Source organism: Pristiophorus japonicus, chromosome 3 (genome assembly GCF_044704955.1).
Source record: "Pristiophorus japonicus isolate sPriJap1 chromosome 3, sPriJap1.hap1, whole genome shotgun sequence".
Lineage (NCBI taxonomy): Eukaryota > Metazoa > Chordata > Chondrichthyes > Pristiophoridae > Pristiophorus > Pristiophorus japonicus.
This window is the reverse complement of record NC_091979.1, coordinates 15,344,709-15,360,060: the sequence shown is the minus strand read 5'-3', so window position 1 is coordinate 15,360,060 and position 15,352 is coordinate 15,344,709. Positions and strand designations below refer to the sequence as shown.

At 48.6% G+C, this 15,352-nt stretch overlaps 2 protein-coding genes across 5 annotated transcripts in view; one reads left to right on the top strand and one right to left on the bottom strand.

Moving 5' to 3' along the window:
• The window catches only part of LOC139259666 (tubulin alpha chain), a 149,070-nt gene that overhangs the window by 126,477 nt on the left and 7,241 nt on the right, over window positions 1–15,352 (bottom strand). The window lies entirely within an intron of this gene.
• Window positions 1,715–15,252, top strand: LOC139259665 (tubulin alpha-1D chain). 2 transcript variants are annotated; one of them, XM_070875215.1, is made up of 4 exons: window positions 1,715–1,904; window positions 7,833–8,055; window positions 9,472–9,620; window positions 13,844–15,252. In XM_070875215.1, exons 1-4 carry the CDS (start codon window positions 1,902–1,904, stop codon window positions 14,825–14,827), a joined length of 1,359 nt encoding a protein of 452 aa, XP_070731316.1. In that variant the 5' UTR covers window positions 1,715–1,901; the 3' UTR covers window positions 14,828–15,252. The 2 variants fall into 2 exon arrangements, with proteins under 2 accessions (XP_070731316.1, XP_070731315.1); XM_070875214.1 differs by lacking the exon at window positions 1,715–1,904 and adding an exon at window positions 5,642–6,263.

Here is a 15,352-nt window from a genome sequence, read left to right as displayed (position 1 = left end):
TGCAGGCTCAAAGGGCCGAATGGCCTACTCCTGCGTCTATTTTCTATGTTTCTGATGGAACGTAAATTCTATTTCTCTCTCTCCACAAATGCTGCATGAACCTCTCCGGGGACAGTGGCAGGTGGGGAGTTTGACTGGGGCGGTACACCTGTCTCACTGTAATGCAGATGTCCTAAGGCGAGCTCAGGGAGGACAGAAACCTCCCGTGGAGCAGAAGGGCATTTTCTGTTTTCCATCATCTGCAATATTTTTCTTGTGTGCCACTATAAACATGATTATCTGCTCATTATTGCATTGCTGGATAAATATTGTCCTAGCCAATATTTATCCCTCAATCAACATCACTAATACAGATTGAAGAGTATTAAGGGTTATGGAGTTAAAATAGAGCCGCCATTATCTAATTGGATGGTGGAACAGATTTGAGGAGCTGAATGGCCTCCGCCTGTCCCTATAAGAGCAGGGTCGTCTGTCGACCCGAAACGTTAACTCTGTTTTTCATTGCACAGATGCTGCCTGACCCGCTGAGATTTCCAGCATTTCCTGTTTTTATTTCAGATTCCAGCATCGGCTGTATTTTGATTTTATAAGAGATGGGAAGTTATCCCCGGTGTCCTGGGGCCAATATTTACCCCTCAATCACCATCACTAAAACAGATGACCTGGTCATTAACACATTGCTGTTTGTGGAAGCTTGCTGTGTGCAAATTGGCTGCCGCGTTTCCCACATTACAACAGTGACAACACTACAAAAAGTGTTTCATTGGCTGTAAAGCGCTTTAGAAAGTCCTGAGTGAAAGGTGCTATATAAACATTACAAGGATACCCTCAAAGCCATCGACACCTGGGAGTCCCTGGCCAAAGACCGCCCTAAGTGGAGGAAGTGCATCCGGGAGGGCGCTGAGCACCTCGAGTCTCGTCGTTGAGAGCATGCAGAAATTAAGCGGAGGCAGCGGAAAGAGCATGCGGCAAACCTGTCCCATCCTCCCTTACCCTCAACGACTATCTGTCCCACCTGTGACAGAGACTGTGGCTCTCGTATTGGACTATTCAGCCACCTAAGGACTCATTTTAAGAGTGTAAGCAAGTCTTCCTTGATTCCGAGGGTCTGCCTATGATATAAATGCAAGTCCTTTCTTTTCCTAAACTGTGCAGCCGCGCCGCCATCGGGAGATCCCGCGCAGCTCGCTCTTCCACTGGAAGAGACCGCGAATCCGCAGCAACCGCGCAGTAAATTTAAAGGGACCGAGCACCAAAATTAAAATTAGAGGGAACACTGCACCTTCTCATCCCTGCCCATTCCGTTACATGCATTCCTGATCCCAGACGCAGTATTGCACTTGCCTGGGAAAGGGAGTGGTGTTATGTAAAATACTCCGACGGACTGACGATGATGATGATACAAAAGCAAATTATTTTCTTTCCCTTTTGCATTCTACCAGTTCCCCCCACCCCTGCTGGCAACACCACTCTACACAAAGGGTTAATAATAAAGGAAGCACTGATAGTGTGCTCAAAAGGCATAAAATTCTAGTTTCAATTAATCTCGCTGGAGCTGAATGCTCGGTGGGGGCACAGAAACACAAAGTAGCCTCCCTGTTGGGCCAGCTTCTGTGTGTTTGCAAATGCTGTTTTAACGTCTTGTCGCTAAGAGCCCAACTCTGCAAGTCCGTTGTGTTGACAGGTAATTTGAGCCTCCCCCCCCGTCTCCTGGAGAAGGCTGGTTGCATAAACAATCGGATCGCTGCTGGTTGCTACCAACAAACCGCCCGCCCCCCGGTTCCTCTCGCAAGCCTTTGTCTCCAGCGTTGCTATAAATCCAGTGAAGGAGGCAGCCTGCAGTCTGTTGAAAAATCTTCCTCGCCGATTCCTCAAGGTCGCACCATCGGAGAGCTATAACCATGGTGAGTGTGCAGGGCTTTATTCAGACGTGCTCGGTTTTTTTGTACAACAAACCGCAGAGCCTTAAACATCGTTTATTTTTTTTTAAAAAAGGCGTTTCACAGGCGTGTAATGAAGACAGAAAAAATTGACAAGAGAGCCACATTAAGGAAATATTAGGGTGGGTGGCCAAGAGCTTGGGCAAAAGAGGTTAGATTTTTAAGGAGCAGAGAGAGGGGCGGAAATTCCAGAACTGGGAGCCAAGGCGGCTGAAAAAAATGACCACCAATGGTGGAGCAAAGGAAGTGAAGGGAGGGTGTGGACAGGAGGCCAGAATTGGGAGGAATGCAGAGATGTCGGAGGGCTGTGGGGATGGAGGAGGTTGCAGGGATAGGGAGGGATTTCCACCGAAGGGTGAGAATTTTTAATTCCAGGGGTTGCTGTGTGTGTCGGTAACGAGGCATTGAGCTTTAGTGGCGATGGTTTGGGGGCGAGAGTGCGATGGTTCCTGCACCACGACATATCCCGCAGGCTGCTGTGCATTGACCGGCTGGCGATCGTCTGGCCATAGAGGGGTGAAGGGGGGGGTGCAGTGTTCTGTAGGACCGGTGAAATCCTGCTGATTTTGGCTGGCTCAGGAGTCTTGCTGCCCGGGGAGTCACGATCTCGACAGTCGCAGCCTTGGGAGGGGCTAAGGGAGATCGGTTATGTTCACGGTCGGGATCTCTGCAGTGATTATGTGGAGCAGATTATTACGGACATGGGTGCGGGAGCAAGAAACCATCAAAATGGAACTAAGCAGGTTCCCTGTCGGCGAATGGCATACAGGGTGGGCGAGCTGGCTGAAGATCTTCGCCTGCCTGGAACTGTTGCTATGATACTGTGAAGTCAGCCATGCCACAGTTGGGAGCTGTGGTTAGGCACTTCACCTCTGGGAGGAGCAGAGAGTCCGAGGGAGTGGGTCGAGTGCAGGCTTCGATGAGCCGAATGTATTTTTTCAGCGTCCTCCATTGTTCTTCTAGATTTACTTAGAATTTACAGACACAGAAACTGGCTGTGTTGGTGTTTATATTCTACAAGAGCATCCTCCCACACGACTTCATCTCACCCCCATCAGCATATATTCTATTCCCCTCTCCCTCATGTGTTTGTCCAGCTTCCCCTTAAATGCATCTATGCTATTCGGCTCAACCACTCCCTATGGCAGCGAGTTCCACATTCTCACCGCTCTCAGTAAAGAATTTTCTTCTGAATTCCCTATTGGATTTATTAGTGACTGTCTTATATATTTATTTCATCATCGTAAGCAGTCCCTCGAAATCGAGGAAGACTTGCTTCCACTCTAAATGTGAGTCCTTAGGTGGCTGAACAGTCCAATATGGGAGCTACAGTTCCTGTCACAGGTGGGACAGACAGTGGTTGAGGGTAAGGGAGGGTGGGACTGGTTTTCCGCACGCTCCTTCCTCTGCCTGCGCTTGATTTCTGCATGCTCTCGGCAACGAGACTCGAGGTGCTCAGCGCCCTCCCGGATGGTCTTTTTGCCAGGGACTCCCAGGTGTCGGTGGGGATGTTGCACTTTATCAGAGAGGCTTTGAGGGTGACCTTGTAACGTTTCCTCTGCCCACCTTTGGCTCGTTTGCAGTGAAAGAGTTCCGAGTAGAGCGCTTGCTTTGGGAATCTCTTGTTGGGCATGCGGACAATGTGGCCTGCCCAGCGGAACTGATCGAGTGTGGCCAGTGCTTCGATGCTGGGGATGTTGGCCTGGTCGAGAACGCTGATGTTGGTACATCTGTCCTCCCAGGGGATTTGCAGGATCTTGTATTTATTCACTCACTCAATAGCAGGGATCAAGCACAGCACTAGATTAAGAAGTTTAGTTTCGCTCACCCCTAGTTATGACCAACGTTTCCTCTAGCGCATCCTGGGACCGGCCTTTCCAATGTAAAAGTTTGCGCATGCGCGAAGCTTTGAATGGACTATACAGCCCCTTAAAGGGATCACACAGGTAAATGTAAAATCAGGGGGAACATTGGTCACGACCCCCTGTTTTGGATTCCCCCACGAGCGGAAACAGTTTCTCTACGTCTACTGTATCACTTTCATAATTTCAAAGCCTTCTATTAGGTGACCCTCCTAGCCTTCTCTTTTCTAGAACTATCTTTCTTTGAAAGGGCTCTCCAATTAGTCCCCATAGCCCTTTTCATAGAATCATGGAAATTTACAGCACGGAAGGAGGCCATTTCGGCCCATCGTGTCCACGCCGATAAAACAACTACCCAGCCTAATCCCACTTTCCAGCTCTTGGTCCATAGCCCTGTAGGTTACGGTACTTCAAGTGCACATCCAAGTACTTTTTAAATGTGGTGAGGGTTTCTGCCTCTACCACCCTTTCACGCAGTGAGTTCCAGACCCCCACCACCCTCTGGGTGAAGAAATTTCCCCTCAAATCCCCTCTAAACCTACCAATTACTTTAAATCTATGCCCCCTGGTTATTGACCTCTCTGCTAAGGGAAATAAATCCATCCTATCCACTAGGCCCCTCATAATGTTATACTCATCATAGGCAGTCCCTCGGAATCGAGGAAGACTTGCTTCCACTCTAAAACTGAGTCCTTAGGTGGCTGAACAGTCCAATACGAGAACCACTGTCAAAGGTGGGACAGATAGTCGTTGAGGGAAGGGGTGGGACTGGTTTGCCATACGCTCTTTCCACTGCCTGCACTTGATTTCTGCATGCTCTCGGCGATGAGACTTCAATAAGGTCTCCCCTCAGCCTCCTCTGTTCCAAGGAAAACAAAGCCAGCCTATCAAATCTTTCCTCATAACTAAAATTCTCCAGTCTAGGCAACATTCTCATAAATCTCCTTTTGGACCCTCTCTAGTGCAATCACGTACTTTTCAAGCATATGTTTGGTCTTGATCTCTGTAATAGGTTGGGGAACAAAGGGCTTTACAACAGGACTGGCAGAATCCTGGAATCCTGGAGGACAGAGGTGCAGCAGGTCGCAGAGGGTGACTCCGACCTGAAAGTGCTCTTTACGGGCAGGGTGAGGGGGATTGGATATGATGGTCCCCACAGTCGAATAGCAGCACATTGCCATGCGAATAAAAGATATTCTAATGCTTGGGGATAAAACTAGCGACTTAAAAAGGTGCTTGCTGCTCAGGGAATGTGACTGGAAAGAAAGATTTGCATTTATATAGCGCCTTTCATGACCACCAGACATCTCAAAATGCTTTACAGCCAATGAAGTGCTTTTGGAGTGTCGTCACTGTTGGCATCATTATAGGCGGTCCCGCGTAACGAGGATGACTTGCTTCCATGCCTAAAAGGGATGAGTTCACAGATGTTTCAATGAAGGACCTAATATTCCAGATCCCGAACTACATGTTGAAGGATGGAAGATGCCTGTGCTTGGATTTTTTTAATGTGTGGTGGCCGTTGCACACCAGCCACCACACGGGCTTGACAGAGCTAGGTCTTGGCCCAGTGGCAAGGGTTAACCAAGACGACTAGTCTGTTGTAATGTGGGAAAGGAGGGGGTTAAAAAAAAAGGCAAGTAGTGGAGGAAAAGAAAATTTGGACTATAATTTACATTCCTTGAATTTGACCTTTGGCTTTCGATCTTTTGTGTCAGCAAACTCCTCCATCACTTGAGAGTTTTGGAACATTCATCATTTCCTTAGGTTTACTAGCCCCACCCAAAAGAATATTTTTGAACGTGTTTGATGCTGGGTATAAATCTAGATTGCTAGGATCAAGTTCCCTCCTCTCTCGCTCTTCTCCTGCTCCCTTTTTCCCTCTCACCCTCTCTCTTTTTATCTGTCCTTTCCCTTCCCCTTCTCTCTCCCCGTTCCCAGCTCTCCTCCTCTTTCTCAATTTTCCCCTTTCTCTGTTTCTATCTGTTCTTTCTCCTCTCTCCCCCTTCCCCACTCTCCCTCCCCTCTCTGCCTCTGCCCCGTGCTATCTCCTCTCTCACTGTTTCTCTCTTCTTCCCTCTTCTCCCTCCTTTCTCTTTTTTTCTCTCTCCCCTTCCTCTCTCCCTTTCTCTTCCACCCCCTCTCCTCCCTTCTCTGTCCCACCCCCTCCCTCTTCCTCTCTCCCCAATCTCCCACCGCCTATCTTTCCCTCTCTCTCTCCCACTCCCTACCGCTCTCTCCCTCCCCCCCCTCCCTCTCTCTATTCCCCACCCCCTCTCTCTTTCTGTGCCAGCAGAATTGAAAGCACGAGAACTGAGGCACAGGCGTTACGCTCCGGTGACTGGATGAAGTATAAATTATTCGTCCAATTATTGGGCCTGTACAGTTCCTGACTTGACACACCAGACTGCAGAGGAGATGAAGGCAAACAATGCCAGGCATTTTCAATCTCCTGGAACTGGTAAAGTGGCTTTCTCTTGTTCTGTGAAACCTGATGCTCTTTTACTATTTGAAGAACTCACAATGAAGGGAAGGTGGGAGAAGGGTGTAGGGGGAATTCTGTATCAGGCCATACTTGGAACTTAAGCTTTAGACCATAACTTATTCCTTTTAACATAAGTACATAAGAAATAGGAGTAGGCCATACGGCCCCTCGAGCCTGCTCCGTCATTTTATACAATCTTGGTAGATCTGATTATTGACTCAGCTCCACTTCCCTGCCCGCTCCCCATAACCCCTTATTCCCTTATCAGTTAAGAAACTGTCTATCTTTGTCTTAAATTTATTCAATGACCCAGCTTCCACAGCTCCCTGAGGCAGCAAATTCCACAGATTTCAATCCTCTGAGAAAAGAAATTTCTCCTCGTCTGAGTTTTAAATGGGCGTCCCCTTATTCTAAGATTATGCCCCTTAGTTCTAGTCTCCCCCATCAGTGGAAAATTTGCTCTGCATCCAACTTGTCAAGCCCCCTCAACCAATATTCCCTATAAACAGCAGTTTGTGCTTGTTTCTTATAATGTGTAGTCCCTTTAAATTTCTGCGCACATGTGGTATTTACAATGGAAAATCTGTTGAGCGGTCTGTGCAGGTGTAGGTGTGGAAGAGAGCTTGCATCCCCGATTGTAATCGTTTCACCATTGGAGGCCGTGCCTTCCGCTGCCTGGGCCCTTAGTTCTGGAATTCCCTCCCTAAACTTCTCCACCTCTCTCTCCTTCTTTTAAGACACTCCTTGAAACCTACCTCTTTGACCAAGCTTTTGGTAGCCTGTCCTAATATCTCCTTATATGGCATGGTGTCAAATTTGATTTGATAATCGCCCCTGTAAAGCCCTTCAGGACTTTTTACTATGTTAAAGGCGCTGTATGTGAAAGTTATTGTTGTTGAGGAAGAGGTTTATCGAGGGAGTTACAGAGCTTAGGGCCCAGGAAGCAGAAGGCACAGCTGACAATGGTGGGGTGAAGGAAGTGGGGGGTGCAGAAGAGGCCAGAGCCAAAGGAACGCAGAGTTTTGGTGGATGGTAGGCGATGTTTCTTCACAGACCGCTCACCAGATTTTCCATTGTAAATACTACATATGCGCAGAAATTTAAAGCGACTACGCATTATAAGAAACAAGAACAAAATGCTGTTTACAGAGAACATTGGTTGTAGAGCTTCAATTATGAATTATGAAAGGGTTTGATGGAGTAAATGTAGACAAGATGTTTCCACTTGTGGTGGAGTCTGAAACTAGGGGCTATAAATATGAGAGTCACTAATAGGGAATTCAGCAGAACCTCTTTACTTAGAGTGGTGAGAATGTGGAACTCGCTACCACATGGAGTGCTTGAGGCGAATAGCACAGATGCATTCAAGGGGAGGCAAGCTAAGAACATGGGGGAGAAAGGAATAGAAGGATATGGTGATAGGGTGAGGTAAAGTAAGGTGGGAGGAGGCTTGTGTGGAGCATAAACACCGGCATGGACCAGTTGAGCCAAATGGCCTGTTTCTATAATTTTATGTAGTAATAATTGCTCATTTTTGTCCCACAGCGTGAATGTATCTCCATCCATGTTGGCCAGGCCGGAGTCCAGATGGGCAATGCCTGCTGGGAGCTGTACTGTCTGGAACACGGTATCCAGCCCGATGGACAGATGCCCAGTGACAAGACCATTGGAGGTGGAGACGACTCCTTCAACACTTTCTTCAGTGAGACTGGAGCAGGGAAGCACGTCCCCCGGGCTGTCTTTGTTGATTTGGAACCCACTGTGATCGGTAAGTCCAGTGAGAGAATGGACATGTATTGGGGGCAGGGCGGCGGGGGGCGGGGGGGGGGGAGAAAATGGTGGCAAACAGTCACAACCTCTCCCTCACAAACACATTCCTTCTACTTTACATATATTTTCAATGTTGTTATTCTTCGGAATATAGGATCACGATTAGTCCATTCAGCCCCTCTAGCCTGTTACTAGATCATGGCTAATCTGTAATCTTAACTCCATTTAAAATACGCCATGGTTCTGTAACCCTTAATACACTTGCCTAACAAAAATGTATCAATCTCAGTTGATAAACTTTCAACTGACCCCCAGCCTCAACAGCTTTTTGGGGGAGAGAGTTCCAAATTCCCACTATCCTTAGTGTGAAGAAATGCATCCTGTTATCATCCCTGAACGGCCTGGCTCTAATTTTAAGGTTCTGCCCCCTTGTTCTGGACTCCCCCCACCAGGGAGAATAGTTTCTCTCTATCCACCCTATCAAATCCTTTAATCAACAAAAGCAATGACAACTTGCACTCATATAGCACCTGTAACATAGTGAAACGTCCCAAGGTGCTTCACAGGATTATTATGAGACAAAAAGTTTGACACCAAGCCAGATAAGGAGAAATTAAGGTAGGTGACCAAAAGCTTAGTCATAGAGGTACGTTTTAAGGAGAGTCTTGAAGGAAGAAAGAGAGGCGGGGAGGTTTAGGCAGGGGGTTCCAGAGCTTAGGGCCTAGGCAACAGAAGGCACGGCCACCGATGGTTGAGCGATTATAATCAGGGATGCTCAAGAGTGCAGAATTAGAGGAGCACAGACATCTCGGGGGGATTGTGGGGCTGGAGGAGATTACAGAGATAGGGAGGGGACGAGGCCATGGAGGGATTTGTAAACGAGGATGATAATTTTGAAATCGAGGTGTTGCTTAACCAGAAACCAGAAGCTTAACCAGCGAGCACAGGGGTGATGGGTGAACGGGGCTTGGTGCGAGTTAGGACACGGGCAGCCGACTACCTAAATTAGGAAGGTGGGATGTTACAATTTGTGTTCAGACATTATGCCTGGGATATCAGATCAAGTACTGTGAGATTGATTGGACACCGTAATTCTAGATTTGTTACTAGTTTGACTGTTCCCGAGTACCCGACAGAACTGACGTATCGACTAACATCCCAGTGTTCCACATTCTGGATCCTTGTTACCCCCAATAAGGGCGAGTTGGTATCCAGGACCAGATGCTGGTCTATCTAAATACAGTTCCTACCCTTTTCAACTTTGTTAGTGTCCTCTACTATCAGCCCTTAGCCCTTTCGCTCGCCTTTTCCATTCAAAAAAAAGGGGAGCATGCATTTGCACGTGCAGAACGTGTGAATCAGTATATACGATCGTGGACAAGTGAACAAATTGCTTACGGTTTCTGTATTCCAGATGAGGTCCGCACCGGTACCTATCGCCAGCTGTTCCACCCCGAGCAGCTCATCACCGGAAAGGAAGACGCAGCAAACAACTACGCCCGCGGGCACTACACCATCGGCAAGGAGCTGATTGACCTGGTTCTGGACAGACTTCGCAAATTGGTAAAAATTGAGCCAACAGGCCGGGGCCCATGAATTATAAAAAGACCTGCATTTATACAGAGCCTTTCATGACCCCAGGACGTCCCCAAGCACTTTGCAGCCAATGAAGTAGTTTGAAGTGCAGTCACTGCAATGTAGGGAAGCGCGGCAGCCAATTTGCGCACAGCAAGCTCCCACAATCACCAATGAGATAAATGAGAGAACAACCCCTGCTCTTCTTCGAAATAGTGGCCATGGGATCTTTGACGTCAGCCCGAGAGGGCACATGGGACCTCGGATTAACCTCTCATCCAATAGATAGCAGCTCGGACAGTGCAACACTCCCTCAGTATTGGCACTGGGAGTGTCAGCCTTGGATTACGGGACTCTAGTCCTATCCTGATAGGATGGATAGAGAGAATCTATTTCTGCTGGCTGGGGAGACTAGGACTAGCGGGAAATAGTCTAAAAATTAGAGCCAAACCTTTCAGGAGTGAAGTTAGGAAACACTTCCACACCCAAAGGGTGGTAGAGGTTTGGAATGCTCTTCCACAAATGGCAAATGATGCTGGGTCAGTTGTTAATTTTAAATCTGAGATTGATAGATTTTTGTTACCAGATGTGGGGCAAAGGCGGATATATGGAGTTAGGTCACGGCTCAGCCATGGTCCCATTGAATGGCGGAACAGGCTTGAGGGGCTAACTGGCCTACTCGTGTTCCTATGATCCTATCCAATGCATTAACTAAGGGATATCTAAACTTTGGCCCATGGGGCACAGGGGATCCCTGAGTCTGGCATCTCAGTATCATTTTCACTTGTAGATTTTTATTATGTTGTTGATTCGTTCTGTTTCAATTCCGTGGCTCTAGAGATTTGGAAAGGGATGTTTTCAATAGTGTTGTTAGCTCATTTGGTGGAAGCATCTTTAGCTGGATCATCAACTAGTTCACTTGTAAAAGTATCTGTTGAGGTAATGGGATCCCGAGTCACATAGGTTCAGCAACAACAACTTGTATTTATATAGCGCCTTGAGCATGTCAAAGATGTCCCAATGCGCTTCACAGGAGCCATCAGACAAACATTTCACAACGAGCCTCGTAAAGAGAAAACGGTACCCTGTATCCTTGGGTGTTGCATCATCATCATAGGCAGTCCCTCAGAATCTTTCCATCTTTCTTTCTTTCCACTGTGATCTGTGCATGGAAACTTCAATTAAATGGATACAGCATGCTGCACCACACGCATGCCCATTGAAGCCTCACTGCACCAGTGGGTGCTCCATTAGAGAAGAAGATCCTCAAATAATTGTCAAATTCAACACTTTGTGACTGACAATAACATCATCATCATAGGCAGTCCCTCAGAATCAAGGAAGACTTGCTTCCACTCCATTGGCCCAAGTTTCCACATGATTTGCGCCTGATTTTTAGGAGCAACTGGTGGAGAACGGACTATCTTAGAAATCACAATTCTCCACATTTTTTTTTCTGCAGTTCTAGTCAGGTAGAACAGTTCTACTTTGGAACAGAATTTTTTCTTCAAAAGGGGGAGTGTCCGGTCACTGACGCCTGATTTCAAAGTTTCCACTATGAAAACGTACTCCAAACTAACTTAGAATGGAGCAAGTGAAGATTTTTGTAGAACTGAAAAAACCTGTTCTACACATTAAAAAAATCAGGCGCAGGTTACAAATTAGGCGTAGGGAACAAGGGGGGGAGGGGGAAGGGAAGTCATTAAATTCTACAATAAATCCTTAGTTATACTTAGACAAATATTATACAAATAAATCCAACCTGAATAAACATTTATAAGCAAAGAAAAGATTAAATAAACCATGTTCCTACCTGTGTGAAAGTTCTTCAGGCAGGCCTTTAGGAAGCGATTTGCCGTCGGGACCGAAGGCTGAACGGGCCGGGCCCGAGATTTCGGGCAGGGCCCGTCCCCAGCACCAGAGGTAGGTGGCGTTGGGTCGGGTCGGGGAGAGAGGTTCGGTTCGGGTCGGCGGGGGAGGGAGGGAGGGAGGGAGGGAGAGAGAGGGAGGGAGGGAGAGAGAGAGGGAGGGAGGGAGAGAGAGGGAGGGAGGGAGAGAGGGAAGGGGAGGGAGGGAGGGAGGTCAGGTTGGGGAGGGGGAGGTCAGGTCGGATCCAGTTCGGGGGCGAGAGTCGAGTCGAGTGGGAGTGGGAGCGGCAGCGACAGGCAGGTCGAGTCGGGTCCGGTCGGGGGGGGAAGCAGGAGCGGGAGTCGGCAGGAAGCAGGAGCGGCAGCGACAGGCAGGTCGAGTCGGTTCCGGTCGGCGGGTGGGGTGGGGGGGGGAGAGCAGGAGCGGGAGTCGGCAGGAAGCAGGAGCTGGCCGTGGGAGGAGCCTTATTCATGCAGCCCCAGTGAGGCCATTCGGCCAGGGAACCACACGAGCCCCTCCCACACAGTTTCGGGCACCTGGAGCTACTGCACTTGCGTGCCCACTGTAGCGCGCATGTGCAGAGCTCCCGGCACTGTTTTCGGCGCAGGGTCCTAGCTCCGCCCCCTACAGCTCCTGCTGCGCCACGCCGAGGGCCAGAGGACCTGCAGGGAGGTGGAGAATACGGAGGGTTTTTTTTAGGCGCACTTTGTGGCGCGAAAAACGGGCGCCCAGCTCAGAGGGGCGCCCGTTTTTTATCGTGTGGAAACTTGGGCCCAAAAAGTGAGTTCTCAGGTGGCTTAACAGTCCAATACGGGAATTACAGTCTCTGTCACAGGTGGGACAGATAGTAATTGAGGGTAATGGAGGGTGGGACTGGTTTGCCGCATGCTCCTTCCGCTATCCGCGCTTGGTTTCTGCATGCTCTCGCCGCCGAGACTTGAGGTGCTCAGTGCCCTCCCGGATGCACTTCCTCCACTTTGGCCAGGGACTCCCAGGTGTTAGTGGGGATGTTGCACCTTATCAGACCCTCCGGTCAATCCAGCCTGTCCCAGACAATTACGATGCCGTGCGCATCATAATCTATATTCTCCATCCCACCCAGAACCATGTGATCTCATGGGAAAGGCAAACAGAAACCCTGGAAAACCCAGGCCAATTTGAGGGGGAAAAATGTAGGAAATTCCTCTCAGCCGATCGCAACTAGTCTAGGAAATCACTTAACGTTCTCAGATAGCTAGCTCTTGCATGAGGCGATCTCCACCCCAGCCAGGAACAAGTCCGGTTTTCGCTTGAATGAATTCGGCGAATCAACGTCCACTGCACGTGCCGGCAGCCTGTTCCACCATTCTCTGGGAAAAGAACCATCATCATCATAGGCAGTCCCTCGAAATCGAGGAAGATTTGCTTCCACTCTAAAAATGAGTTCTTAGGTGACTGAACATTCCAATACGGGAATTACAGTCTCTGTCACAGGTGGGACAGATAGTCATTGAGGGAAGGGGTGGGTGGGACTGGTTTGCCACACGCTCCTTCCGCTGCCTCCTGCATGCTCTGGGCGACGAGACTCGAGGTGCTCCCGGATGCACTTCCTCCACTTAGGGCCGTCTTTGGCCAGGGACTTCCAGGTGTCGGTGGGGGATGTTGCATTTTATCAAGAAGGTTTTGAGGGTGTCCTTGAAACGTTTCCTCTGTCCACCTTTGGCTCGCTTGTCGCTTAGGAGTTCCGAACCCAACCTAGATCCAGCCTTATACAACTAAAGTTGTGACCCCTGGTCTTCCCTAACCAGTTAGATGAAACTTAGAATCATAGAAACTTACAGCACAGAAGGAGGCCATTCAGCAAGTCATACCAATGCTGGCTCTTTGAAAGAGCAGTCGTGCTTAGTCCCACATACCCGCTTTTTGTCCGTAATCCTCTAAGTTCTTCATCCTCAAGCATCTGTCCAACTACCTTTTAAAATGATGCATGGAGTCCGCTTCCAGCACCTTTCCAGGTCGAGCGTTCCAGATCCCACAACTCTGAGTGACAAAACTTCTCCTCATCTCCCCTCTAGATCTTTTGCCAATGACTTTACATCTATCACCTCTGGTTGAACACAATCTAATCCTGTTATCACCTTATGAACCACGATCAGATCAAACCTTCCTAAGTTCTAACGCTTCTCTTAAAAAGTCAAGAGTCCCAGCTCATTGAGCCTGTCTTGATAACTAAGATGCTTTAAACTGGGAATTAGTCCAGTTGCCCTCCTCTACAGCCTATATTTTGAGGGTGAATTGCACTGCGAGAGGCAGCCGCCTGCCTTGTATTTGTTTCTGAATAAACATATGCGTTCTTTTCGCAGGCTGACCAGTGCACAGGACTCCAGGGTTTCCTCATTTTCCACAGCTTTGGCGGAGGCACTGGCTCAGGTTTCACGTCCCTGCTGATGGAACGTCTCTCCGTCGACTACGGCAAGAAGTCCAAGCTGGAGTTTTCCATCTACCCGGCTCCTCAGATCTCCACGGCTGTCGTCGAACCCTACAACTCCATCCTGACCACCCACACCACCCTCGAGCACTCGGACTGTGCCTTCATGGTAGACAATGAAGCCATCTATGATATCTGTCGCAGAAACCTGGACATTGAGCGCCCTACCTACACCAATTTGAACCGACTGATTGGTCAGATTGTGTCGTCCATCACAGCCTCCCTTCGCTTTGACGGTGCCTTGAATGTTGATCTGACAGAGTTCCAGACCAATTTGGTTCCATACCCACGTATCCACTTCCCTCTGGCGACCTATGCCCCAGTGATCTCAGCTGAGAAGGCTTACCACGAACAACTGTCTGTGTCTGAGATCACCAATGCCTGCTTTGAGCCAGCAAACCAGATGGTCAAGTGTGACCCTCGCCATGGCAAGTACATGGCTTGCTGTCTGCTCTATCGAGGCGACGTGGTGCCAAAAGATGTCAATGCTGCCATTGCCACCATCAAGACCAAACGCACCATCCAGTTTGTGGACTGGTGCCCAACTGGCTTCAAGGTTGGCATCAACTACCAGCCTCCCACTGTGGTGCCTGGCGGGGACCTGGCCAAGGTGCAGCGCGCAGTGTGCATGTTGAGCAACACCACGGCCATTGCCGAGGCCTGGGCTCGCCTTGATCACAAGTTTGATCTGATGTACGCCAAGCGCGCCTTTGTGCACTGGTATGTGGGTGAGGGGATGGAGGAAGGGGAGTTCTCGGAGGCCCGTGAAGACATGGCGGCCTTGGAAAAAGATTATGAAGAGGTGGGCACTGACAGTGTTGAGGGTGAAGGAGAGGCAGAAGAAGGTGAGGAGTATTAGACCATCGAAAGTAGACCCAATGGTGATAATATGTGGGACCAATGAGCTGGTTTGATTCAACTTGAGGTGTAACAGGAAAGTCCTTAGGTCTCTGGCATTTTTAACAAACAGAAAACAGAAATACACCGGTCCATCGCACCTGAAAAGAGAAAAGACAGGTTAGCAAATCTGGCAAAGGAACCTGCTCCCAAACCTGTCTTATCTCATCGCAGGTGCTCTTCGACCTGTTTTACTCCAATGTTTGCACGCTCCTCTCTCTTTCTTTTAATAGCACAAATTTGTGTTTCATCAGTTGCGCCAAGAAAGGGACCATGTAGTTTAAAATTAATCAAGAGAAACAATGAACCATTCCTTAGTTGTCAGGAAAATAATATTACGGATTGTATCGTTGGAATATGTGAGATGTATGTAGCAAAAGGCTTAAATAAAATCTTGTCTATAATCCACAGTTGTTGCACGTGACTTTTTATTGACATAGGAGCTGGAGGAGGCCAGTCAGCCCCTTGAGTCTGTTCGACCATTCAA

Coding starts and splice junctions, on each gene's coding strand:
- LOC139259665 (XM_070875214.1), top strand. CDS start 6,234: ATGCCAGGCATTTTCAATCTCCTGGAACTG. Junction 6,264..7,832: donor TTTTCAATCTCCTGGAACTG/GTAAAGTGGCTT, acceptor TTTGTCCCACAG/CGTGAATGTATCTCCATCCA. Junction 9,621..13,843: donor TGGACAGACTTCGCAAATTG/GTAAAAATTGAG, acceptor TTCTTTTCGCAG/GCTGACCAGTGCACAGGACT.